At 40.1% G+C, this 24,324-nt stretch overlaps 1 protein-coding gene across 1 annotated transcript in view; it reads left to right on the top strand.

Annotated features, from left to right (window-relative positions):
• The window catches only part of LOC117223567 (uncharacterized), an 80,764-nt gene that overhangs the window by 49,509 nt on the left and 6,931 nt on the right, over positions 1 to 24,324 (top strand). The window contains exons 2-7 of the mRNA XM_033475923.2: positions 14,630 to 14,801; positions 15,672 to 15,695; positions 16,373 to 16,488; positions 16,957 to 17,194; positions 19,249 to 20,048; positions 21,284 to 23,582. Of these exons, the coding sequence (XP_033331814.2) occupies positions 14,630 to 14,801; positions 15,672 to 15,695; positions 16,373 to 16,488; positions 16,957 to 17,194; positions 19,249 to 20,048; positions 21,284 to 23,582 (3,649 nt within the window). The remainder of the gene's footprint in view (positions 1 to 14,629; positions 14,802 to 15,671; positions 15,696 to 16,372; positions 16,489 to 16,956; positions 17,195 to 19,248; positions 20,049 to 21,283; positions 23,583 to 24,324) is intronic.

The raw sequence follows: 24,324 nt of genomic DNA on the forward strand, positions 1-24,324 counted from the left end.
TATGTTCGATTGGTATTTTCTTATTTATTTGAATTGTACGATGGGCATGTCTGTAGACCGTCCAATATATAAATATGTAAATAAATAATAATAATGTTAATAATATTGATAATAATAATATTAATAATAATAATGATAATAATAATATTAATAATAATATTGATGATAATAATAATATTAATAATAATAATATTGATAGTGTTGAGTATTGATAACAATAATATTAATAATAATAATATTGATAATAATATTATTAATAATAATAATATTGATAGTGTTAAATATTGATAACAATAATATTAATAATAATAATGATAACAATAATATTTATAATAATAATATTAATAATAATAATAATAATACTAATAATAATAATGATGATGACTTTATTTATTAATGGGATGAACACTTTCTTACAATGAGAGAAAGAGAGAAAGAGAAAGAGAGAATAGCAATCACACACAAAGACAGATGAAATACAATAACAACAAACAAAAAAGAAGAAAAAAAGAAGAAAAGAGGAAATAAAATGAATAAATAAAAAATATCATACAACTTGACTCTGCAATTTCAATTTAATTGAATTAAATGCTCTGCACTTATGCGATTCTTGACGGTCGCTGACGCATGGTGATCGAAGTGTCGCACGACATCTTTGATTCGCCAAACTATGTATGCATACTTATTTGTCCAGTCGTAGAAAACAATCTGCCCGCGACAAACCGAGTCGCCGTCCACGGAGCTAATGGCCTCCCCGAGGATCTCGCGTAGCTGTTACCACGGTTTCTGATCCATATAGTTGGATATGCTCGGTAACGCGGCTTAAGTGCGCGCAGCTAATTGTTTTTGCGGCGCGCGCGCGCGCGTGCGCTCGCCGCATACAATTTCGCGAGATGCAACAAGAGTAACGACCGTGTGCAAAAAAATCTGCGGACGATTCGATTTAATGTGCTCGCTGATCTGCAACGCTAAACATCCCGAGCACGCAGGAATCCGGCAGCTTCGCTGTTTGTCGGCGCGGCGCGGAGGGGAGAGGAGGGGAGGACGCCCGATCGCGGTGCGCGAACTCTCCTTTTCTCGGCGGATCGAATTAATCTCGATCGAGCGCTCGACCATTGTTTCTTTCAACGCTGGATTTACGGTTGCGCTGGAAACGGCTGTAAATATGGACGGACACGGAAATAAGAGGCACGGAATTAACCGCAGAGCCTCTGAAACTACATACAGGGTGTCCCAAAAATGACTCGCAATCTGGAAATGGCGGGTTCCTCGGATCATTTGAAGCAATTTCTTCCTTTACAAAAATGTTCTCCGATGCGCCGTTAACGAGTTATTAACGAAAAACCAGTGACCAATAAGAATTGAGTACGGCTGACGCGAGGCGGCCCGGCCAACCAGCGCGCGAAGCCCGGTTCCGCTCGTTGGCTCGGTCGCCTCGCGCCAGCCGAGCTCGCCTCTCATTGGTCACTGTTTTCGGTTGTTAACTCGTTAACGGTGCCTCGGAGAAAATTTTTGTAAAGGAAAAAGTTGCTTCGAATGACCCGAGGAACCCGCCACTTCCGAATTGCGAGACATTTTTGGGGCACCCTGTATATACAGAATCAGAGTCGAAAAAAATACCTGTTTTTATTTCATTAACACTAGATTTAGGGAATCCGTGAAAATGTCGCTAATTCTTTCATTTACGATTACTCATATCGTAAAGATACATTTACGATTATTATTTGTTTATTCAATTTATATGTTTCTTACAGCAAATATAACACTTGTTGAAAATCAGAATAAATGTCTCATCGTTACTTTTATAAACTGACATGAAACAGCTGTTTTTTTAGTGCTCCGTAAATCTAGTGTTAAAAACATTATTAAATTTCTAATTTCTGTTATACAAAAAGAAGATGTATTTCTAAAGACAAATTCCTCAGGAATGTTTGAAAAATCCTAGCACAATTTTAACGCATCGAATGGAAAATTGGAAGTATTTTTCAGCTTATTAGCTTATTATTATTATTTATCAGCATATCTTTAAATTACTAATTTCTGTTATATAAAAAAAGAGTATATTTCTAAAGCAAAATTTCTCAGAAATATTTGAAGAATCCTGGCACAATTTTAACGCATCGAATGGAAAATTGGAAGTATTTTTCAGCTTATTAGCATATTATTATTATTTATCAGCATATCTTTAAATTACTAATTTCTGTTATATAAAAAAAAGAGTATATTTCTAAAGCAAAATTTCTCAGAAATATTTGAAGAATCCTGGCACAATTTTAACGCATCGAATGGCAAATTGGAAGTATTCGTCAGCTTATTAGCTTATTATTATTATTTATCAGCATATCTTTAAATTACTAATTTCTGTTATATAAAAAAAAGAGTATATTTCTAAAGAAAAATTTCTCAGAAATGTTTGAAAAATCCTGGCACAATTTTAACGCATCGAATGACAAATTGGAAGTATTCGTCAGCTTATTAGCTTATTATTATTATTTATCAGCATATCTTTAAATTACTAATTTCTGTTATATAAAAAAAGAGTATATTTCTAAAGAAAAATTTCTCAGAAATGTTTGAAAAATCCTGGCACAATTTTAACGCATCGAATGACAAATTGGAAGTATTTGTCAGTTTATTAGCTTATTATTATTATTATTTATCAGCTTATCAGCTGATAAATCAGCTTTATACATTATATATTTATTATTATATAGATTATTATATAGATAGCAGATATATCAGCTTTACCAGCTTCGGAAAATGTTGGACGAGGGGCACGGAATTTGGGACATCCCGCGACCCTATCGGTGAGAAAAGCTACGTCCGCGATCGTCGAATTTAATTCACGCGCGCCGCGCTGGTCGGAAGGAGTTAACGACTTGATGAACGGTGAAAAATAATTTCACGCTGAAGTAATACGGCCGATCACTACGGGGCTTCATGGTCATGTAATCGGAAGCCGATGTGTACAAGAAGGTCGTTGCCATCGAAAAGTGGGAACCGAATCGTTGTCGTCGCGGTGTACGCTTGTGACGCAACCCGAATACCATTCGCGTTCCCGGTACCATTTGGCAGCGCCTTTATGACCGTTTTAAAGCACGCAACGATTTACGAGGCTTAGCTGTGCGCAATATAAATTGGCGGCCATCGGTTTTCGGCGTTTGAATATTATTCTTTGTAATGGACACTCGAACGCTGTCAGACAATTATACGGCCACGATGGTAATTAGTCAAATATTGAAGTAGGTCCCTCCTCTCCTCTCATTTGCATAGTCAATGCACGGAATATTTCTTCTGGCTGTACCGTTCGACACGTTCGCGAACGCTGTCACGCGTGTTTGTGTGTGTGTGTGGCATAAGCGATCTCTTGGTTCGCGTGAAATTAGATAAATTAATTTTATTATTTATATTTGTAGAAATTAATTTTATTCGTTCTTGTATTCATAGCAATTAATTTTATTATTTCTGTTTATAAAAGTTAATTTTTGTTATTTGTGTTTATAGACATTAATTTTATTATTTGCACACTTATAGAAATTAGTTTTATTATTTCTGTTCATAAAAGTTAATTTTTGTTATTTGTGTTTATAGACATTAATTTTATTATTTGCACACTTATAGAAATTAATTTTATTATTTCTGTTCATAAAAGTTAATTTTATTATCTGTGTTTATAGAAATTAATTTTATTATTTGCACAATTATAGAAAATAATTTTTATGATTTCTGTTCATAAAAGTTAATTTTATTATCTGTGTTTATAGAAATTAATTTTATTATTTGCACACTTATAGAAATTAATTTTATTATTTCTGTTCATAAAAGTTAATTTTATTATCTGTGTTTATAGAAATTAATTTTATTATTTGCACAATTATAGAAATTAATTTTTATGATTTCTGTTCATAAAAGTTAATTTTATTATTTTGTGTTTATAGAAATTAATTTTATTATTTCTGTTCATAAAAGTTAATTTCATTATTTTGTGTTTATAGAAATTAATTTTATTATTTGCACAATTATAGAAATTAATTTTATTATTTCTGTTCATAAAAGTTAATTTTATTATTTGTGTTTATAGAAATTAATCTTGTTATTTGTATTTCAAAAATTATTCCACTAAAAATCATTCGAACACTTCTCAACATAAATATTCACAGAATTCGCGCGTCGATTAGCACAACGATGATAAATATTTTAACAAATCACAACACATTTCAACGCATCACTTTCGCAGGTACGAATTCTTAATAAAGACGATAATAATGTTTTAACATTATTTTTCAAGGTTCTCTTCTCCAGTGGGCGAACATTCTGAGTAATCGTGAGAATAATCAAATATGTACACCATAATCGAGTTTAAAGAGAACTTAACCTAACCGGTCGTTTAAGCCGAGTCACGAATGTCAAGCCGGAACAGAATAAAACATTAAATCATTTTTATTTTAAACGCCGATTTTATGATAGATATATATATATTACATTATTATATTTTTACTACTATATATATAATAGATATAATAATATATTATATAATAATAATAACAAAAATATAATATTATAATATCATTAATATATTGTACATTAATTATTATATACATATTTTTATTTACATTATTATTATATTATATTATATATATTTATAACAATAAAAATATAATATAATAATATTATTAATGTATTGTACATTAATTATTATATATATTTTTTTGTTTACATTATTATTATATAAATTATTATTATACTACATTATATATATATATGTTATATTATATGTATTTATAATAATAAAAATATAATATAATAATATAATTAATATATTGTATATTAATTATTACATTATATTTTTATTATTATTATGTAATATATATACGCCGATTAATTTTCGTACAAACTCGCGTCCCCTTTCACCCGATCGCGTCGTCTGACCCAAGCGCATTGGGAATCGCAACGGGGCCCGTATAATATGACGAACGATCTATTTACGAGACAAAGAGTTAGCGGGAAACAAGTGGTTCGAATCACTCGGAGGTCCGCGCGACTTCGCGAAGGTCCATTCGTTACAGCGTCCCTTGATTTATTGCCGGCCATGTTTTCTCATTAGCATCGCCGAACAAGGGAGAAATGAGAAAAATTAAAGCACGAGGAAACTGTATTCAATGCCGGGGGCCGCTGCCTTTATTTATCTTAACCAAGAGCACGTATACATACATATACATATACATATATATATCCTTCGAATTATTTAACGTATTTTCGCGGAAGAGAAACGGATTGAATAAACTTTTTTTCAAACGTAACATCGATTATTTCACAAAAGACTGTGATTCTTTGTTACTGGTGCGTATTAAAAATACTACGAAACATTTTCAATCTATACGTTTTCTTGGATTTTAAAAATTTTGTTCAATTTGATCGAATTTTATCCTGTACTTTCGTCTTTAACGAAGGGAAACAATTAATTTGAGTTAAGATAATAATAATAATAAATACTAATTAATAATAATAATAAATAATGACAATTAATTATGTATATAAAGAATTATAGCTGTATATACTTGCAAATTAGAAAAGTTTAAATATTGCGCTAAAATAAATATTTTAAGCTTAAATATTAAGCTAAAATCAATATTTTAAGCTTAAATATTAAGCTAAAATAAATATTTTAAGCTGAAATATTGCGCTAAAATCAATATTTTAAGCTTAAATATTGCGCTAAAATAAATATTTTAAGCTTAAATATTAAGCTGAAATAAATATTTTAAACATAAATAAGCTTCACAAATGTTCTCGAGTTATTTGATCGCAGAATAATCGAATAGAATAGCGCATTTGTAATTTATTTGAATATTTTACGGGGCCGCTAAGACATTCTTGTTATTGTACTTCATCTGTCTTTGCGTGATTGCTATTCTCTCTTTCTCTCTCTCTCTCTCTTTTTCTCTCATTGTAAGAAAGTGTTCATCCCATTAATAAATAAAGTCATCATCATCATCATTATTATTATTATTATTATTATTAATATTATTGTTATCAATATTTAATACTATCAATATTATTATTATTAATATTATTGTTATCAATATTATTATTATCATTATTATTATTAATATTATTATTATCAATATTAATATTATTAACATTATTATTTTTAATGTTTGCGCGCGCGCGCACACATCCACGTCGTTTTTTCGTTCCAGCAATTTACGCGGGCCATCAACGGAACACAAGATCCGAAGCTCGGCCATTTACGATTTGATATAGCGACGCGCGAGGAATATTTAAAACCGCGATTTCCGTTAGGGAACAGATCCATGGAGAATTGTCGTTAACGAGGCAATTCGGCGCCTTTGATACTTTATTCGCACAAAGGCTCCGAGCGCTGCCACCCCGGGGACCGCACGCCGCGGCTTTATTATTACTAATTCCCATTCGCGTAGGGCGAGTCGAAAAGAGCTCGAATTTTACGAGCTGGAATAATAAACGAACCCGAGCGTCATAGGACACCGACAATCATTCCACCGTAGAATCTCGTTTCACGTTCTCGCGGCGTACACAGTGCGGGAACACGATCGTTTCAATTTGCCGTCTATTCTTTGGAAAATAACGCTTCTTCCATCCTTTTTCTTATTCCAACGAATCGCGATCTTTGCAAACGGTTGCTTCGACGTCGCCTCGCAGACCAGTCGGTCTAACCTCTCCAAGAAATTCGAACTATTCGGTCCGATGTCGGAAAAGTCGTTCCGTTTCAAAGGTTGCCCGAATATTTTCGCGAGCGACTGTACACACGCTGCTCGACAAAATTGACAGCACAGAAAAATTTGTCGATAAATATCGGCCGACTTTCGCCGAAGATAACTCCGCGAAAAATCATCGTAGGACGACGAGTTTCCCTTCAAATTAAAGCTCGAAATCTCTACTTTAATAATTATTATAATACTTAATATAATATAATATATATATTATTATTTTATTTTTATATTATATTATTGTATTATATTATTTTTATAATATATATATATATATATTATTATTATTATTATTATTATTATTATTATTAATATATATATATATATATATATATATATGTTATAATACTTTAATAATTATTATTATATTATTATAAAATCGTTTCACGATTTTATAATTGTTCCATCCTCGCCGAAATTTTTGGTTGTGTCTACCACTGCGAGCCACATACCGCGGATGTTCCGGTCACCGCGTGTCAAGGCGACATAATCCATTTTCTATTAAATGTACACACATACACAGTCACAATTCCTAGGAAATTCCAAGAGATTCTCACACTGTAGCACTTTATAAATTAGGTTATATATAAATACTCTGCGATCGAACGTGTTCGCACCGGCTCATCGAGAACTGCGCTGTATAGGTTAAGGTGCGTAGTTCGGTAAAGCGCCGCAACAAAAAGCTGTGACAAACAAAATACACGAAAACAAACTGTTAAAAGAAACAAATGCTGTGTTATTAAATAATATTTGAGGGTAGACGATGGTAACAGTGTACGCCGATTTTTCATCGAAGTAATGATTACTTTGTCTAAAAATAACGCTGCAATGAATAGCTTATTATTAATTACCAAAATATAAATGCCTTTCGAATCTCACAGATGTCGTTATGAGTATTTCACAAGACTCGACGTTTCCGTAAACTTCTGAATATCAAAAGTCAATGAACGAATTGAAACTGCGATTGCTTTTACTTTTGTGTCATAAATTATCAAATATTAAACGTACAAAAAATCATGAGATTAATTTTCAGAAGATTGCATACTATAAAATGTTAAGTTTTTTCAGAGCAGCGTCAAATTGACTCCGGGTGAATTAACGGTGACTCGACGACTTTTGAACTGAACCGGTTAAATTGGAGATCGGAATAAATCGATAGAGAAGCGAGCGATACAATGCTGAAAAGAATTATGGCTAAAAATGATGCAACTTTGTCCGACGATAACTCCGCGAAAAATCATCGTAGGACGATGACTTTTTTCTTAAATTACAGCTCGAAACTTCTACTTTCAAACACCCTTTCCCGATTTTAAGTTCGACGCACCCGCGTCACTGTAACCATTTAAACGCGAGGCCATGTTTGTCGCATCGAAAATTGCCAAGTTCGACGAAATGCACGAGCTCTGGAAAATTTTTTCCTACGATATCGTTCACGGGAGAATAAAGCTCGTTCCTTCCGCTTTAATTTGAATAAAAAATGAACGCGGCTGCGACCTTTTTACGCAGAGTTACAGGACTTTTAAGTGACCCTTGCATCGTCACCCTACGATGACTTTTGGCAGAGTTATCGACGAATGTGCATGGGTCGCTTCGAAGTGCTGTAACTTCGCGAAAAATTATCGTAGCTTGACGATCCTCCTTTCAAATTAAAGTTCGAAGCTTCTATTTTAAGACACCGGTTCTCGATTTTAACTTCGTTGCACCCTCGCCGCTGGAACCATTTAAACGCGAGGCCACGTTCGTCGCATCGAAAATTGCCAAGTTCGACAAAATGCACGGACTTCGTCAAATTTTTCCCGGGGATGCCATTCACGGGAGAATAAAGCTCGATCCTTCCTCTGTAATTTGAAAAAAACGAAACGAAGCGGCGATTTTTTCTCGCAAAGTTACAACACTTTGCAGCGACCCATGCATACTTGTCGATAACTCTGCCAAAAGTCGTCGTAAGCTAACGATGCAAGGGTTATTTCAAAGTCCTGTAACTTCGCGTTAAAAAATCGCAGCTCCGTTCCTTTTTTTTTAAATTGAAGAGGAAGGATCGAACTTTATTCCGCTGTGAACGGCAGTCCCGAGAAAAATTTGTCACAGTCCATACATTTCGTCGAGATTGGCAATCTTTAATACGAAAAACATGGCGTCGCATTTCAAGGTTTACAATGATGTGAGTGCAACGATCCTAAAATCCAGAGAGACTATCTTAAAGTAGAGATTTCAAGCTTTAATTTGAGCCGAAGATCATCAAGTTATGAGATTAATTTTCAGAAGATTACATACTATAAAATATTAGTTTTCATTATTTTCATAACATAAGTATAGTATGTGGGGCGTCCATGCTCAGCTACGGAACTATGAAATTACGAGCCAGTAGGAACGTCCTCGATCGTACGATCGTTCACAGTTAACCGGTAGATTCGTCTAAATCGATTACATTCGGGATATTCGCGTACGTTCGCATTCCGTTTCCGCGGGGCTCGGCCCTGTCTCCGATTCGCTGACCAACATAACCGGCGTCGCTTGACGATTCAATAATCCGAGCGCGCAATAAAAGTCGGTCCCCGTACAGTAATACTGATAACGGTACCGGCGCGCGCAGGTACCGAACGCAGCTCGCCGAACGACGAAAAACGACGAGACAGAAACGCCGGCAGAATTTTCGAAGCGGATCGGCGACCGTGCGGCGGAGGGGGGGGGGGCGCCCGGGTATTATTTCTATCGGCGGCGCAGGCGAACGATCGGCATGGATAATCGAATCTCTATGTACTATCGCGCGTTCCGAATGCGCGCTTCTATCGGCGACGGCCAACATTACCGCGTTCGACACGGTTCTCCATCGCGAATCGCGGCGATTTGACGGGACGCGCTAGCGCGCGCGCGCGAGCATTCTGGCTCCGAGCTTTTGAGGCCACCGGACGCAAGGTCGCTTGCGGTATTTACTAAGCGAATCGCACGCGTGCGATTTTTCGCCGCTGCCACCTCGCAGCTATTCTCGATCGACGAACCTCGCAGTTTTCTTTTTTTTCTTTCTTTTCTTGCGAACGCTCGTGGGAATCGAAATTTTCTACAGTTATCCGGAACGTTTGGAAGCTAGATTTAACGCTAGATTGACAGTAAATTTACAGTAAATTTACGGATTAACGCTAAAAGCAGCTGTTTTATGTTACAGTAGAGACACTCTCGTCTGAACATTTATTTTTGTGATTTATTTTATTATATTATTATTATTATATTATAATATAATAATATATAATGTTAAATATTATAATATTATAATACATTATTATATATTGTAATAAAATTATAATATTATATAATATATATAATATATATATATATATATAATAATATTTTATTATTACCTTATTATTTATTATTATTATTTTTTGTGATTTTTAAATTTCATTCGAGTCCTCTGCTAGGCGAGGATGCATCGGTACAGGCTGCCCCAAAAGTTACTTACAAACGGGGTGATTTGAAGTAACTTTTCCCTCGGCGAAAATGCAATCCGCGCTGTCGTCTGCGAGTTATTAACGAACAAAGGGTGACCAATGAGAGACGAGCTCGTCCAGTTCCGCCTCGCGCCGGCCGAGCTTGCCTCTCATTGGTCAGCGTTTTCCGTCGATAACTCGTGAACGAAGCCGGGGATCGCATTTTCGCTAAGGAAAAAGTTACTTCAAATGATCTCAGGAACCCTTCGTTGGAGTCTCTACTGTAGTTTACTATTATATATAATTTATAATTTATACAATTATATAATTTAGTTTATAATTTATTCTGATTTCGAACGAAAACAAATAACTCGTAAATGTATCTTTGCAACACGAACGATCGTAAATTAACAAATTAAATTATAGAAGTGACCAGTCGTTCCATAAACTTATCGTCAAATCTTCTAAACGTTTCAAAGATTTCTACGCGTAATATTCTTGTTCACCGTCTGCGCAATCGAAGATGATTATCTGTGAATCCGAAAACTAATAGAACGCGGACGAAAGAGGGATTCGAAGGTCGCTGTTAAGTTTCGACGAGTCTTGATCCGTGATCGGCGGTTCTATGAAACGCGTCGATACATCATTTCGAACGAAAGAAGCTCGGCGACCTTCGAACCTCCGAAAGGAATAACCGTTCGTAAACGAAAAACTCGTCCGATGGTTATAATATATCTTCGAAAAGGCGCGGCCCGGCTCCATTACTGTCGCCCTATAGTCCGCCGGGAATAATGATCTATCATACGGTCGAAAACAGTGTCGACGGGCTCGAAATCTCGGAACAAAAGTAACATAGGTGTGGTATCATCAATTATCGCGCACCGTTCTTACCTCGGTGGGCCGCCGGAGTATTAATTGGGGGTTAATTGGAAATATCGTTTGGGACGATTTCACGCGTTCACGACAAGCCTGCGGAGCTGCGAAGAATTTCGGAATATTCGTGCTCCATTTTCAATCGTATTCTATCTTATTGACGATTAACCCTTTGCACTCGAGTGGTGACCCTGAGGCACCGCTAAAACGGTTACATCACGTTCCAAGATAATTTTTATATTATAAAAGCTTAGAGATATAAAACATTGTTTAAAGTTTAATTATTGTATTCATTATATTGTAGTCACAAGACTAAATATTATATAACAAAAAAAAAAAATGGTTACATCATGTTCCAAGATAATTTTTATACTACAAAAGCTTGGATATAAAACATTGTTAAAAGTCTAATTATTGTACGAGTCACAAGACTAAATTCTATATAACTAAAATGGTTACATCACGTTCCAAGATAATTTTTATATTACAAAAGCTTAGATATAAAACATTGTTAAAAGTCTAATTATTGTACGAGTCACAAGACTAAATTCTATATAACTAAAACGGTTACATCACGTTCCAAGATAATTTTTATATTACAAAAGCTTAGATATAAAACATTGTTAAAGGTCTAATTATTGTACGAGTCACAAGACTAAATTCTATATAACTAAAATGGTTGCATCACGTTCCAAGATAATTTTTATATTACAAAAGCTTAGATATAAAACATTGTTAAAAGTCTAATTATTGTACGAGTCACAAGACTAAATTCTATATAACTAAAATGGTTGCATCACGTTCCAAGATAATTTTTATATTACAAAAGCTTAGATATAAAACATTGTTAAAAGTCTAATTATTGTACGAGTCACAAGACTAAATTCTATATAACTAAAACGGTTACATCACGTTCCAAGATAATTTTTATATTACAAAAGCTTAGATATAAAAAATTGTTAAAGGTCTAATTATTGTACGAGTCACAAGACTAAATTTTATATAACTAAAAAAAAAAAAAAAGTCAAAATAATTTTTATACTATAAAAGCCGAACCCGACGTGCGACGCGACGGATATTCGAGCAGCGTACAAGCGTTAATTAGCCGCACAAGTATGATTCATTAGTCAGCATTGAAACGTTGGGTTGACATTTCCCATTAAATGGTTCCCTCCCATTGGATCCAGCCGATCCGTAGATCGTTACAACGAACAACAAAGAGCCGTCCGACTATGCAATTTCCGTCGAAGGCCGAGGGTTTGCCGCGTCGTCGCGGCGCGACGGCGGCGGCGCGACGGCGGCGGCTCGCCGTAGACGCAGAGAGCCCGCCGTTAGAATCCCCATTATCGTCGACAGTATCGACAGTCGTTTCGCGTAACCCTGAAAAGGCCTCCGCCAGGAGAAACCTGAATGTTTGCCTTATTATCAGACATACGGGGCCGGGGCTCGCGGGAACCTTTGCACCTTCCGCGATGCTGTCCCGACGTTAGAGTCGGACGCGGACGGTCTACTCTACAGGGTGTCTCAAAAATGTCTCGCAATCCGTAAGTGGCGGATTCCTCGGGTCATTCGAAGCAACTTTTTCCTTTACAAAAATGTTCACCGAGGCATCGTTAACGAGTTATCAACGAAAAACAGTGACCAATGAGAGGCGAGCTCGGCTGGCGCGAGACGACCGAGTCAACGAGCGGAACCGGGCTTCGCGCGCTGGTTGGCTGAGCCGCCTCGCGTCGGCCGTACTCGATTCTTATTGGTCACTGGTTTATCGTTGATAACTCGTTAACGGTGCTTCGGAGAACATTTTTGTAAAGGAAAAAGTTTCTTCAAATGATCCGAGGAACCCGCCATTTCCGGATTGCGGGACATTTTTGGGACAATCTGTAGATCAAATGTTATTTCAGTTGTTTTTTTTTAATGACACCGAAGTGCTACCATCGGCATACAACGGATAGGTTTTGCATGGCACCAACGCGGTGCCACCGAACGTCATGGTGTTAAATAAACGTCGCCGGAGATCTAAGCGCGCCCGGTCGACGGTCCTTCGACGAAAACTCTCTTCTGGGAACCGAGAACCGACGGACAGCTTTTATCGGCGGGCCGTTAATGCGGCGCGCGAGGACGAACGTTGTGCCGGACGGCAATTTCATCCGACTGCTAAAACTTCTAAGGAACCATTAACATATCGGCCGATTAGGCTAAACCGATCCCGCCGCGCGGGATCTATGCAGATGAGACGGACAGTTCTCGTGTCGGTTATCAAGAGCCGCTGACCCAAATGCAGATCGCTATCGTTCGGTGCACGCTGACCAGATCTCGGGCTGACTCATTGTCAACGAGAATCGCATAAATCAGCGTCGCTGATCGAAGCGACGGCCTGACCCTTCTCGAAGAGGCTGAATTAATTCGGTGCCGGCCGGACCTCCGCGAGGATCCCGCGGAAACAAACGATGCGATCGATGTACAAATCGTTCGTTGAACTGCAAAAATAAAATCAAGAATTAGTCGATGCACTGCTGAAAACAAAGTTACATCTGGACAAATTTGGGGGAAAAATTGGCCGACTTTGTGCGACGACAACTCCGCGAAAAATTATCGTAGAATGATGATTTTTTTCTTAAATTATAGCTTGAAACTTTTACTTTAAAATAATGTTTTTGGATCTTAATGTTTGGCGCACCCTCGCCACTGTAACCACTTAAATAGGAGGCTATGTTTGCCATATTGAAAATTGTCGAGTTCGACGAAGTGCACGGACTTTGGACAATTTTTCTCGAGAATGCCATTTACAGGAGAATAATGTTCGATTCTTTCTCTTTAATTGAAAAAAAAAGGAACGGAGCTGTGACTTTTTAACGCAAAGTTACAGGACTTTGAAATAACCCTTGCATCGTTAGCTTACGACGACTTTTGGCAGAGTTATCGACAAATATGCATGGATCGCTTCAAAGTGTTGTAACTTTGCGAGAAAAAATCGCCGCCTCGTTTCGTTTTTTTCAAATTACAGAGGAAGGATCGAGCTTTATTCTCCCGTGAATGGCATCCCCGGGAAAAATTTGACGAAGTCCGTGCATTTTGTCGAACTTGGCAATTTTCGATGCGACGAACGTGGCCTCGCGTTTAAATGGTTACAGTGACGCGGGTGCGTCAAACTTAAAATCGGGAAAGGGTGTTTGAAAGTAGAGGTTTCGAGCTGTAATTTAAGAGAAGCGTCATCGTCCTACGATGATTTTTCGTGAAGTTATCGTCAATCGAAGTTGAATCATATTATAAGGTATGCGCGAAATAAATTTCATTTAGATTCGATCGCACGAATAATTATCGACAAACGTGCATGGGTCGCTTCAAAGGGTTGTAACTTCGCGAAAAAAAATCGCAGCCGAGTTTCTTTTTTTTCGAAATTGCAGAGGAAGAATCGAACTTTATTCCGCTGCGAACGGCATCCCCGAAAAAAAATTTAACGAAGTCTGCGCGTTCGGTCCACTTTGGGAAGAGTTACCGCGTTTTGAAAAGCGTGCGAGCACTTTCGTGGCCGACTGTACGTATACGAATCTGATAGGTGCCTCCTTTGATGTCTGATTGCAGAATGATTATTACTTACCGCCGCGGTCAACATGGTCGAGGGTCTCGCCGCACCAGTCGAAGAAACAAAGAGGCAGCACCACGTGGAAAGTGGGCAGTGCAATGTTAATTATCTCCGCGATGCTAGTATTAATTGCAGTGTTCGCGATCGCTGGCCTCGCGTTATGGATGGGAGGTACGTAACCGCTTTGTACATAATTCTGTTGGCCGAATCGGCTATTAACCTCTCGGCTACTGCGGGCGCTTAGAAATTTTGCGTTTGTGACGCTGAGGGCGCCCAACGCAGGGCGCTATAAGCGCACGACGTATAATAGTTTGATTTTCCGACACGGAGGGCGCCTATGGGCGCTCTAGAAATTTTATCGATATTCATTCCGATAGATCTTATCTCAGTTAGACGAGAAAGATGTTTTACATTGATATTAAATGTGTAATACACAGGGTGTCCAAAAAATGTCTCGCAATCCGGAAATGGCGGGTTCCTCGGACCATTTGAAGCAACTTCTTCCTTTACAAAAATGTTCTCCGAGGCACCGTTAACGAGTTATTAACGAAAAACAGTGACCAATAAGAATCGAGTACGGCCGGCGCGAGGCGGCCCAGCCAACCAGCGCGCGAAACTCATTGGCTCGGTCGCCTCGCGCCAGCCGAGCTCGCCTCTCATTGGTCACTGCTTTTCGTTGATAACTCGTTAACAGTGCCTCGGAGAACATTTTTGTAAAGGAAAAAGTTGCTTCGAATGACCCGAGGAACCCGCCACTTTTGGATTCCGAGACATTTTTGGGACACCCTGTATACAGTAATTCGGTTCAGAGAAAGAAATAATATTGTTTCAACGTAGTGAAATTCAGTGTTTTGATCATTGAAATGTGTTCTCACGAAAATGTGAAAAGTTCGCGAGTTCGCGCAAAGTTCGCCGTTCTCGGCGTACGTCGTAACTTAATTCCTGCCGTAATGTATGGCCGGTGCGTCTCAAAGTCTGCCATAGTCAAGGGGTTAACGAGTGTGCGTCTTAATACTCATACCAAATCAACCTTTGTTTCAGCTCTTCGAACGGACTCGAAAAATGGTAAGAGAACATTTTCCTACATTTTTTACATCGATCTTGGTTAACTACGGTTAACCAATTCACTTTTGATCGTTTTATCGAACGATGGAAACATCATGATTGCGAATCTTCGTGATAATTCTCATATCCACACGTCATTTTATAAACATTAGAATTAATTACTGGCTTTTGATTTTTTTCTTTTGTCACTTTTTCCTTTTTTGTGCGTATTTTTCCCACTAGATGGCAATACAGAGAAAAAGCTGTGGGGTTTAGTATAAACAAACTAATCGATCGCAATATTTCCACTCAACACTTATAATTTAATTAACTATTTAACCACTTAGCTGCATCGATCTATTTCTAAGATCAATTTTATATACGTTTTTAACGATCACACTGGGTGCAGTTTCTTTCGGCAAGTTGCTCTACAATTGTTGGAAAATGTGCGAAATTTATGAATATTTTAACCTAAATCGTAGAAGAAGTATTTTTGTTACAAGATGTAAAATATTACCTTGGTCCTTGTGACGTGCATACACATCATCCACAGCTAAGAGGTTAATATTTTAGATTGAAACATTTTCATGTGAAATTATTAAACTAATAAATAAATTCTCCCCGCAATCTGAGCGTCGGTTAGGGAAAATTTACTGTAAAGCGATCGTCGAAACAGCAGACGTTTGGAATGATTTCAGCGATCGTCGGGTTCTCATGCACCTTCAGGGTGGCCAAGGGGGAGAAGTACAACCCAATGCTGAAGCTGAACACGAGCATGGTGTTCCGTGAGAAGGAGCGAAAATACAAAAATATCGTGAGTGTCGGAAGCCTTTGTGAATCGGTTCTCTGTTCTTCTTCGCGCGTACACGAATGCAACGCGTTTATACAGGGCGTCCCAAAAATGTTTCGCAATCCGTAAGTGGCGGATTCCTCGGGTCATTCGAAGCAACTTTTTCCTTTACAAAAATGTTCTCCGAGGCACCGTTATCGAGTTATCAACGAAAAACAGTGACCAATGAGAGGCGAGCTCGGCTGGCGCGAGGCGACCGAGCCAATGAGCGGAACCGGGCTTCGCGCGCTGGTTGGCTGGGCCGCCTCGCGTCGGCCGTACTCGATTCTTATTGGTCACTGGTTTTTCGTTAATAACTCGTTAACGGTGCCTCGGAGAACATTTTTGTAAAGAAAGGAGTTGCTTCAAATGATCCGAGGAACCCGCCATTTCCGGATTGCGAGACATTTTTGGAACACCCTGTACGTACGTGTACGTATTGTGATTTTTCAGTTCGAGCTGCTGTTTCGAAGGAGCGTGTTAGGCAGCGCTTATCAGAAGACGATCATCGACAAATTCGAGAGCGGCGTGCTGAAAGTGTTCTTCAGGATCTACCTGGACAGGAGGAAGATACCGCGATCGATCACGAACGTCGAAGATACGATCGAGGACATTATCGCGAAAGAGACGTACTCGACGTCCTCCTTGTTCAAAGACATGGAACTGGACCTCACCACCATATCGGTAAAAAGTGCGTATCCGTTAGATGCCGCACGTATCGTTCTGACAGGATAATAACACCGAGATTGCCGCTCCTCTCTCTCGTGTCATATTTTACGGGACGTTCGATCGGTTGCGTTCGCTCAAATTGATACATCCGTTTTTCTAACGAATCGCGGTAATAAGCAAAAGAAATCCGCGCCGAGCCTGCTACCTCCGGCCCGCGGGTTCCCGTAGACCAGTTTTAAAGGCGCAGGAAACGCGACACCAATTATTCCTCTTCGGCAAATTTATTAAATTATTCTCCTCGGCGCGATTATGAAATTATTCTCCTCGGCGCGATTATGAAATTATTCTCCTCGGCAAAATTATGAAATTATTCTCTCTTCGGCGTGATTATGAAATTATTTTCTCTACGGCAAAATTATTCAATTATTTTCTTCGTACAAAATTATTACAGTTATCCTCTTCCGATAAAGTTATTACAATTATTCTCCTCGGCATAATTAGTCAATTATTGTCTTCCGACGAAATTGCTAAAATTATTCTCTTCGGCAAGATTATGAAATTATTATCTTCGGTGAAATTATGACATTATTTTCTCTTCGGTAAAATATATTTAATTGTTCTCTTGGGCAAAATTGTTCGATTATTCTCTACGGCAAAATTATTCAATTATTTTTGTTCGACAAAATTATTAAAATTATTCTCTTCGGTAAGATTATGAAATTATTTTCTCTTCGGCAGAATTATTGAATTATTTTCTCTTTCACAAAATATATTAAATTGTTCTCTTGAGCAAAATTGTTCAATTATTCTCTACGGCAAAATTATTCAATTATTTTTGTTCGACAAAATTATTAAAATTATTCTCTTCGGCAAGATTGTGAAATTATTTTCTTTTCGGCAGAATTATTGAATTATTTTCTCTTTCACAAAATATATTAAATTGTTCTCTTGAGCAAAATTGTTCAATTATTCTCTACGGCAAAATTAGTCAATTATTTTTGTTCGACAAAATTATTAAAATTATTCTCTTCGACAAGATTGTGAAATTATTTTCTCTTCGGCAGAATTACTGAATTATTTTCTCTTTCACAAAATATATTAAATTGTTCTCTTGAGCAAAATTGTTCAATTATTCTCTACGGCAAAATTATTCAATTATTTTTGTTCGACAAAATTATTAAAATTATTCTCTTCGGCAAGATTGTGAAATTATTTTCTTTTCGGCAGAATTATTGAATTATTTTCTCTTTCACAAAATATATTAAATTGTTCTCTTGAGCAAAATTGTTCAATTATTCTCTACGGCAAAATTAGTCAATTATTTTTGTTCGACAAAATTATTAAAATTATTCTCTTCGACAAGATTGTGAAATTATTTTCTCTTCGGCAGAATTACTGAATTATTTTCTCTTTCACAAAATATATTAAATTGTTCTCTTGAGCAAAATTGTTCAATTATTCTCTACGGCAAAATTATTCAATTATTTTTGTTCGACAAAATTATTAAAATTATTCTCTTCGGCAAGATTGTGAAATTATTTTCTTTTCGGCAGAATTATTGAATTATTTTCTCTTTCACAAAATATATTAAATTGTTCTCTTGAGCAAAATTGTTCAATTATTCTCTACGGCAAAATTAGTCAATTATTTTTGTTCGACAAAATTATTAAAATTATTCTCTTCGACAAGATTGTGAAATTATTTTCTCTTCGGCAGAATTACTGAATTATTTTCTCTTTCACAAAATATATTAAATTGTTCTCTTGAGCAAAATTGTTCAATTATTCTCTACGGCAAAATTATTCAATTATTTTTGTTCGACAAAATTATTAAAATTATTCTCTTCGGCAAGATTGTGAAATTATTTTCTCTTCGGCAGAATTATTGAATTATTTTCTCTTTCACAAAATATATTAAATTGTTCTCTTGAGCAAAATTGTTCAATTATTCTCTACGGCAAAATTAGTCAATTATTCTCTCCTCCTCGATCAAATTTACTATCTCTTTTGCCGCATGTACATACAAAATATTTGAAAATAAGTGCTCGACGAAGGCTAACGATTTCCTCTGCTCCAGGAATAAATCCAGACGCGTCGGGCAACCAGAGGCAAGCCCAGCAGAGGAACGCGATGATCACGAAGAACGGTCTGTTCCGGCCGAGCAGGAACAGTTCCCTGATCACGAGTCCGAAGGTAAAACCGAAGCCGAGCAAGCCGGAGTCGAGCGAGCCGGAGATCGACTTCAGCAACATACCGACGATCCAGGGTACGTACAAAGTGTCGAAAGTGAACGCGACGTCGCCGGGCAAGTCGAACGGGTCGCAGGAGGTCGTGAGGACGCAGCTGCGCATCAAAGGGTCGACGAAAGAACCGTCACCGGCTCCGGATCAACCCTTGTCGAAGTCGTCGGTCGCGACGACCACCGAGCTGAGCCAGATAAGCGCGCAAACCACGTCGTTGAGGATCAAGGAGAAGCTGAATCAGACGAGTCACGCGGAGAGACGTCCGTCGACGGCCGAGGAGCCGGCGAAGAGGGTGGTGCCGACGTCGACGGCGTCGACGACTCTGGCCGACGACATGTTCAAGGACTTCCGGAAGCCGGACTTCGAGACGTCGCCGTGGAAGCCGATCGTTCCCGGCTACGTGAACACCGAGCTGAAGCTGTTGCCGGACACCGTGATCAGGACGAACTACAAGGTGAATTACAGCAACGCGAACACCGGCGGGCACGTCCCCGAGGCGGCCGTCAAGGTCGCGAGCGAGGCGCCGCCGGTTTCCTCGACGAGAACGACGCCGGAAGCGTTCGACACCTACTTGAGGAATCCGGGATTCGACCCGGAGGACACGGACTTCCCTCACGACAGGGTCGTGCCGCAGGTAACGCTGAGTTCGACACCGCGTCGACACCTGTAGATACCAGTTAACAAACTTCGTAACGATACTGAATTGTATAGATATACAGGGTGTACCAAAAATGTCTCGCAATCCGAAAGTGGGGGATTCCTGAGGACATTTGAAGCAACTTTTTCCTTAGCGAAAATGCGATCCGCGGCTTCGTTTACGAGTTATTGACGAAAAACAGTGACCAATCAGAAGCGAGATCATTCGGCGCGAGACGGCCGAGCCAGTGAGCGGAACCGGGCTCCGTGCACTCGTTGGCTGGGCCGTCGCGCGCCAGCCGAACTCGTCTCTCATTGGTCAGTGTTTTTCGTTAATAACTCGTAAACGAAGCTTCCGAGGAAATTTTCGCAAAGGAAAAAGTCGCTTCAAATGATCTCAGGAATCTCCTATTTCCGGATTGCGAGACATTTTCGGGACACCCTGTATATAAGACGTACAGTGGCCCACAAGAGTGTTCGCGCACCTTTTAAAACGCGTTTCAGAATAACTATTTTGTAACTGAGCCGAATGAGCTGAATTCTTTTTAAATGATAGAGGGATCTAATCTTCTGGATAGAACGATGATTGAAATGCTTTCTTTTTTAATTTTGCTATTATATACTTGGAACAACGAGAAAATAAAAATTTCTCGTTTTTTAACCTTTTTATCTGTAACGAGGGTTTTTAACAAGGATTTTCAACAAAGCTTTCTAACAAGGGTTTGTAATTTTTTCTTTTCATTCCAAGTAATAATTAAATTAAAAAAAAGCTTTAAAAGCCCAGTCCCTTTATGATGTAGTACTTAGTACTACTATTATAATATATATAATTGCATATATATATAATATTATAAATATAATATATTATATTTATATATATATAATAATATTATATAATAAAAGATAAAAGATAGATAAAATATTATTATATATATATATATATATATAATAATATTATATATATAATTTATTATTATATTATTTATATAATTTAATTGCTATTATTCGAGCCTCGCGGCTCGTTTCGATAGTCGTTAACAATCGGTAACAATAAAAACACGCCTCGAGACCGCGAATAATCGCATCACTTCTCCCCGAATCGTCCATTCTTGTGTGCAATCTATGCGCGAATTAGGGTCGAATTTTAAAACACCTGCTATTTATTAAATACCCTGGTATCGAAATCGATAGAACATCATCGCTAACCTCAATATCGCTCTCATCCCTTGCTAGCCGCAGGAGACGGTGAACTTCCGGTTGAACGGCAAGTTCAAGAACAAGATCCCGGGGCTGATGGAGGACGGCCAGATATTCACCGCGGCGCCGGCGCTCGGGCCGGAGGACCGGCCCGAGATCGAGGTCTCGGGGCAACTTCCGCCGGAGACGTACAACCTGAAGCTGCGTACTTCCCCGCAGGCCGAGAAGTCCGAGTCCTCGTTCACGAAACCGTACCGGTCCACGAACGAGAACGAGACCGGCTGGAGAGTCCCGTCGCCGTCGATGTCTTACATCGACTCCGATGGGTCGAACGGAGGAGCCAAGAACAGTGGTCCGAACGCTGTGACCAAGAACAATGGGCCGAACGCTGGCACCAAGAACAATGGGCCCAACGCTGGCACGAAGAACAATGGACCGAACGCTGGAACCAAGCACGCCGTATCGGCGAAGGACAACAAAAGGAGACAGGAGGAGAACGGGAACGCGTTGGCGACGATCGGCACCAGCACCTCGAAGTGGCAGCGGCCGTCTCAGCCGTTGGAGTCGACCACCTCGGCGTCGAGGATAGGGGTCGCGGAGCCGGTGGTGGACGGGGACGTCGACTTGGAGCCGAGGAACAGGTTCTCGGAGATCCAGGCGGTGGCGCAGCAGAGCGACGGGCTGCAGGACAGGAAGGTGGACAAGAAGAAGCAGGAGCCGGTCTACACGAGCTACAAAACGCCGGACCTGAACGGCGCCGTGCCGAGGCCCAGCCTGATCGAGAGCTCCGGCACCCTGATGCCGTTCAGGCACACGATACCCGTCGACAAGATCGCGTCGGTGGTCAACCACGAGAAGAACGTCGAGGACAAGACCAACGGCGTCACGGATAGCATAATAAGCGACGAGAGCTTGTCTGCAACAAAACTTGTCCGGTCGAACGCGACCGACTCGAGGATAAAGGCGGCCGGAGGCGGCGCGACGTCGCCGGAGGACGTCGTCGAGACGGAGACGGTCGGCGCGAAGGTGAACAGGAAGAACGCGAAGGTCGAGCTGTTGTCGGAGAGCGAGAGCCAGACGGAGTCCGGCGGTCCGGAGCTGCTGATCGATGACCAGGACAAGTTCCTGAGGCTGGGGACCACGGAGGTCTACTCGGAGCTGATCCAGCCGGCCTACAACAACATAGACAAGCTGATCCTGAAGGCGGAGGACGCGAAAGCCCCGCCCGGCAGGCTGACCCCGAGCATCTCGAGGAACTCCACGTTCATCGAGATCGACACGTTGAAGCACACGCCCGGGGAAACCGTGGACACCGGCGGCCTGGAAGACAAGACGCCCGACGGCAATGACGATCTCATTTGGCTGACGAACGGCACGAAGTCTTCAGGGTCGGCGGACACGCGGAAGAAGGTCTACAACGACACTCTGAAGGCGTACGTGGTGGAGAACTTGGTCACGTTGGCGCCCGCGAAGAGCAACACCGGCGTCGGCAGGCCCGTCAGGCCCAGGCCGTTGATGGTCAAGGAGAAGCTGTCGAATGTCGCGGAGAGAACGACGAATAGGAGCTCGTCGGAGGACGCGATCCTTCTGGAGCAGCTCTTCGGCGTGCAGAGCTACGACCGGAACAACACGAAGCGGCATTCGTCGAGCGAGCGGGAGCATCTGGAAGCGGATCGCCGGCACGGAGGGCACGCGAGGATCGAGCAGATCGTGGAGGTCGTGACCTCGATCAGCACCAAGGTGTCCTCGAACATCGGCAACGATCCCGTCCTGCTGAAGCTGCTGGCCGCGAACGCCTCCGCGCCGCTGGCGACCGCTGCCGAGCACAGCGAAGAGGAGACCTCGACTCCGCGGTTCTCGATACCGGAGGATTACGTCGTGGACGACCGAGAGGAGAATCGGTCCTTCAGGGAGGAGCCGGAGAGCAGCCAGGAGCCGAGCAAGCCGGCCAAGGCGGCCGCGGACGCGCAGACCTCCGACAGGAAGATCGCGGCGACCGAGGAGGGCGGCTATCTTCTGGAGAAGCTGAAGCAGCTCGCCGATGTCGGCGCGGACGACGTGCCCGCGAAGAGCGCCAAGAACGGTTCAAGGCCAGCCCCGAGCTTCCCCCACCAGCCGAGTACGAAGCAGGACGCGAAGCAGGACGCGAGACCGTTCGATTTCGACAAGCTGAAGGAAATCGCGGACATCGCGACCGGTAATCAGACCCTGATGAACTCCAGCGCTGGGTTCACGATGACCCGCGACGGCGTCGAGATATTCACCAAGATCCTGAACAAGATGGAGGACCGCACCGACAAGATGATATCTACTACCGAGGAGAGCAGGGGAATTGGTAATCGCAAGACTGGTTTTTGAACATTTTTCAATTTTGACGCTCTGATTTCTGACCGATATGTTGTCCATCTTTGAACTGCTGTAACTACGTTAGAAGCTGTCGTAAAATTGTGAAGTTTCTTTTATATTGAAGCTTGAAATCTCTACTTTATGGCGACGTATTCTGGTCGACTGGTTTTTCGACGTTTTTTTATTTGGATGTATGTTACTCAAGAGTTAAATTAAAGGATCGCTAATTTCTGGTCGATAAGTTGTCGATCTTTGAACGGCTGTAACTCCGTTAAAAACTATCGCAAAATTATGACTCTTATCTTAAATTGAAGCTCGAAGCCTCTACTTTAGAATAACATATTCCAATTTTTAATATCACGCATTCCCGCGACAATATCCTAAATCTAACGAAACGTTCTTGATACCGATAGAGTACAAAGTTTAACGGTCTCCATGAACCTGGACAAATTTTTTCCGGGCATGCCGCTTACAACGTCACAAAATTCGGACTTTCCTCTTTAATTTGAGGGCCGAATCAAGCCGCCACGATTTTTTCTTGCAAAGTTACAGCGCTTCAAACGATCAATGCGACACCGGAATAAGAACAACCCGAGGTACACCGCGAGGAGGACATAATAACCTTGTCGGTTGTACAAGGTTTTTTCTAAAAAAATCGGTCGCTTCAGGGTCATCGTTAATTTATCATCGATGAAAAAAATGTCCGACATCGAATGCATAGATTACTATGG

Source organism: Megalopta genalis, chromosome 2 (assembly GCF_051020955.1).
Source record: "Megalopta genalis isolate 19385.01 chromosome 2, iyMegGena1_principal, whole genome shotgun sequence".
Lineage (NCBI taxonomy): Eukaryota > Metazoa > Arthropoda > Insecta > Hymenoptera > Halictidae > Megalopta > Megalopta genalis.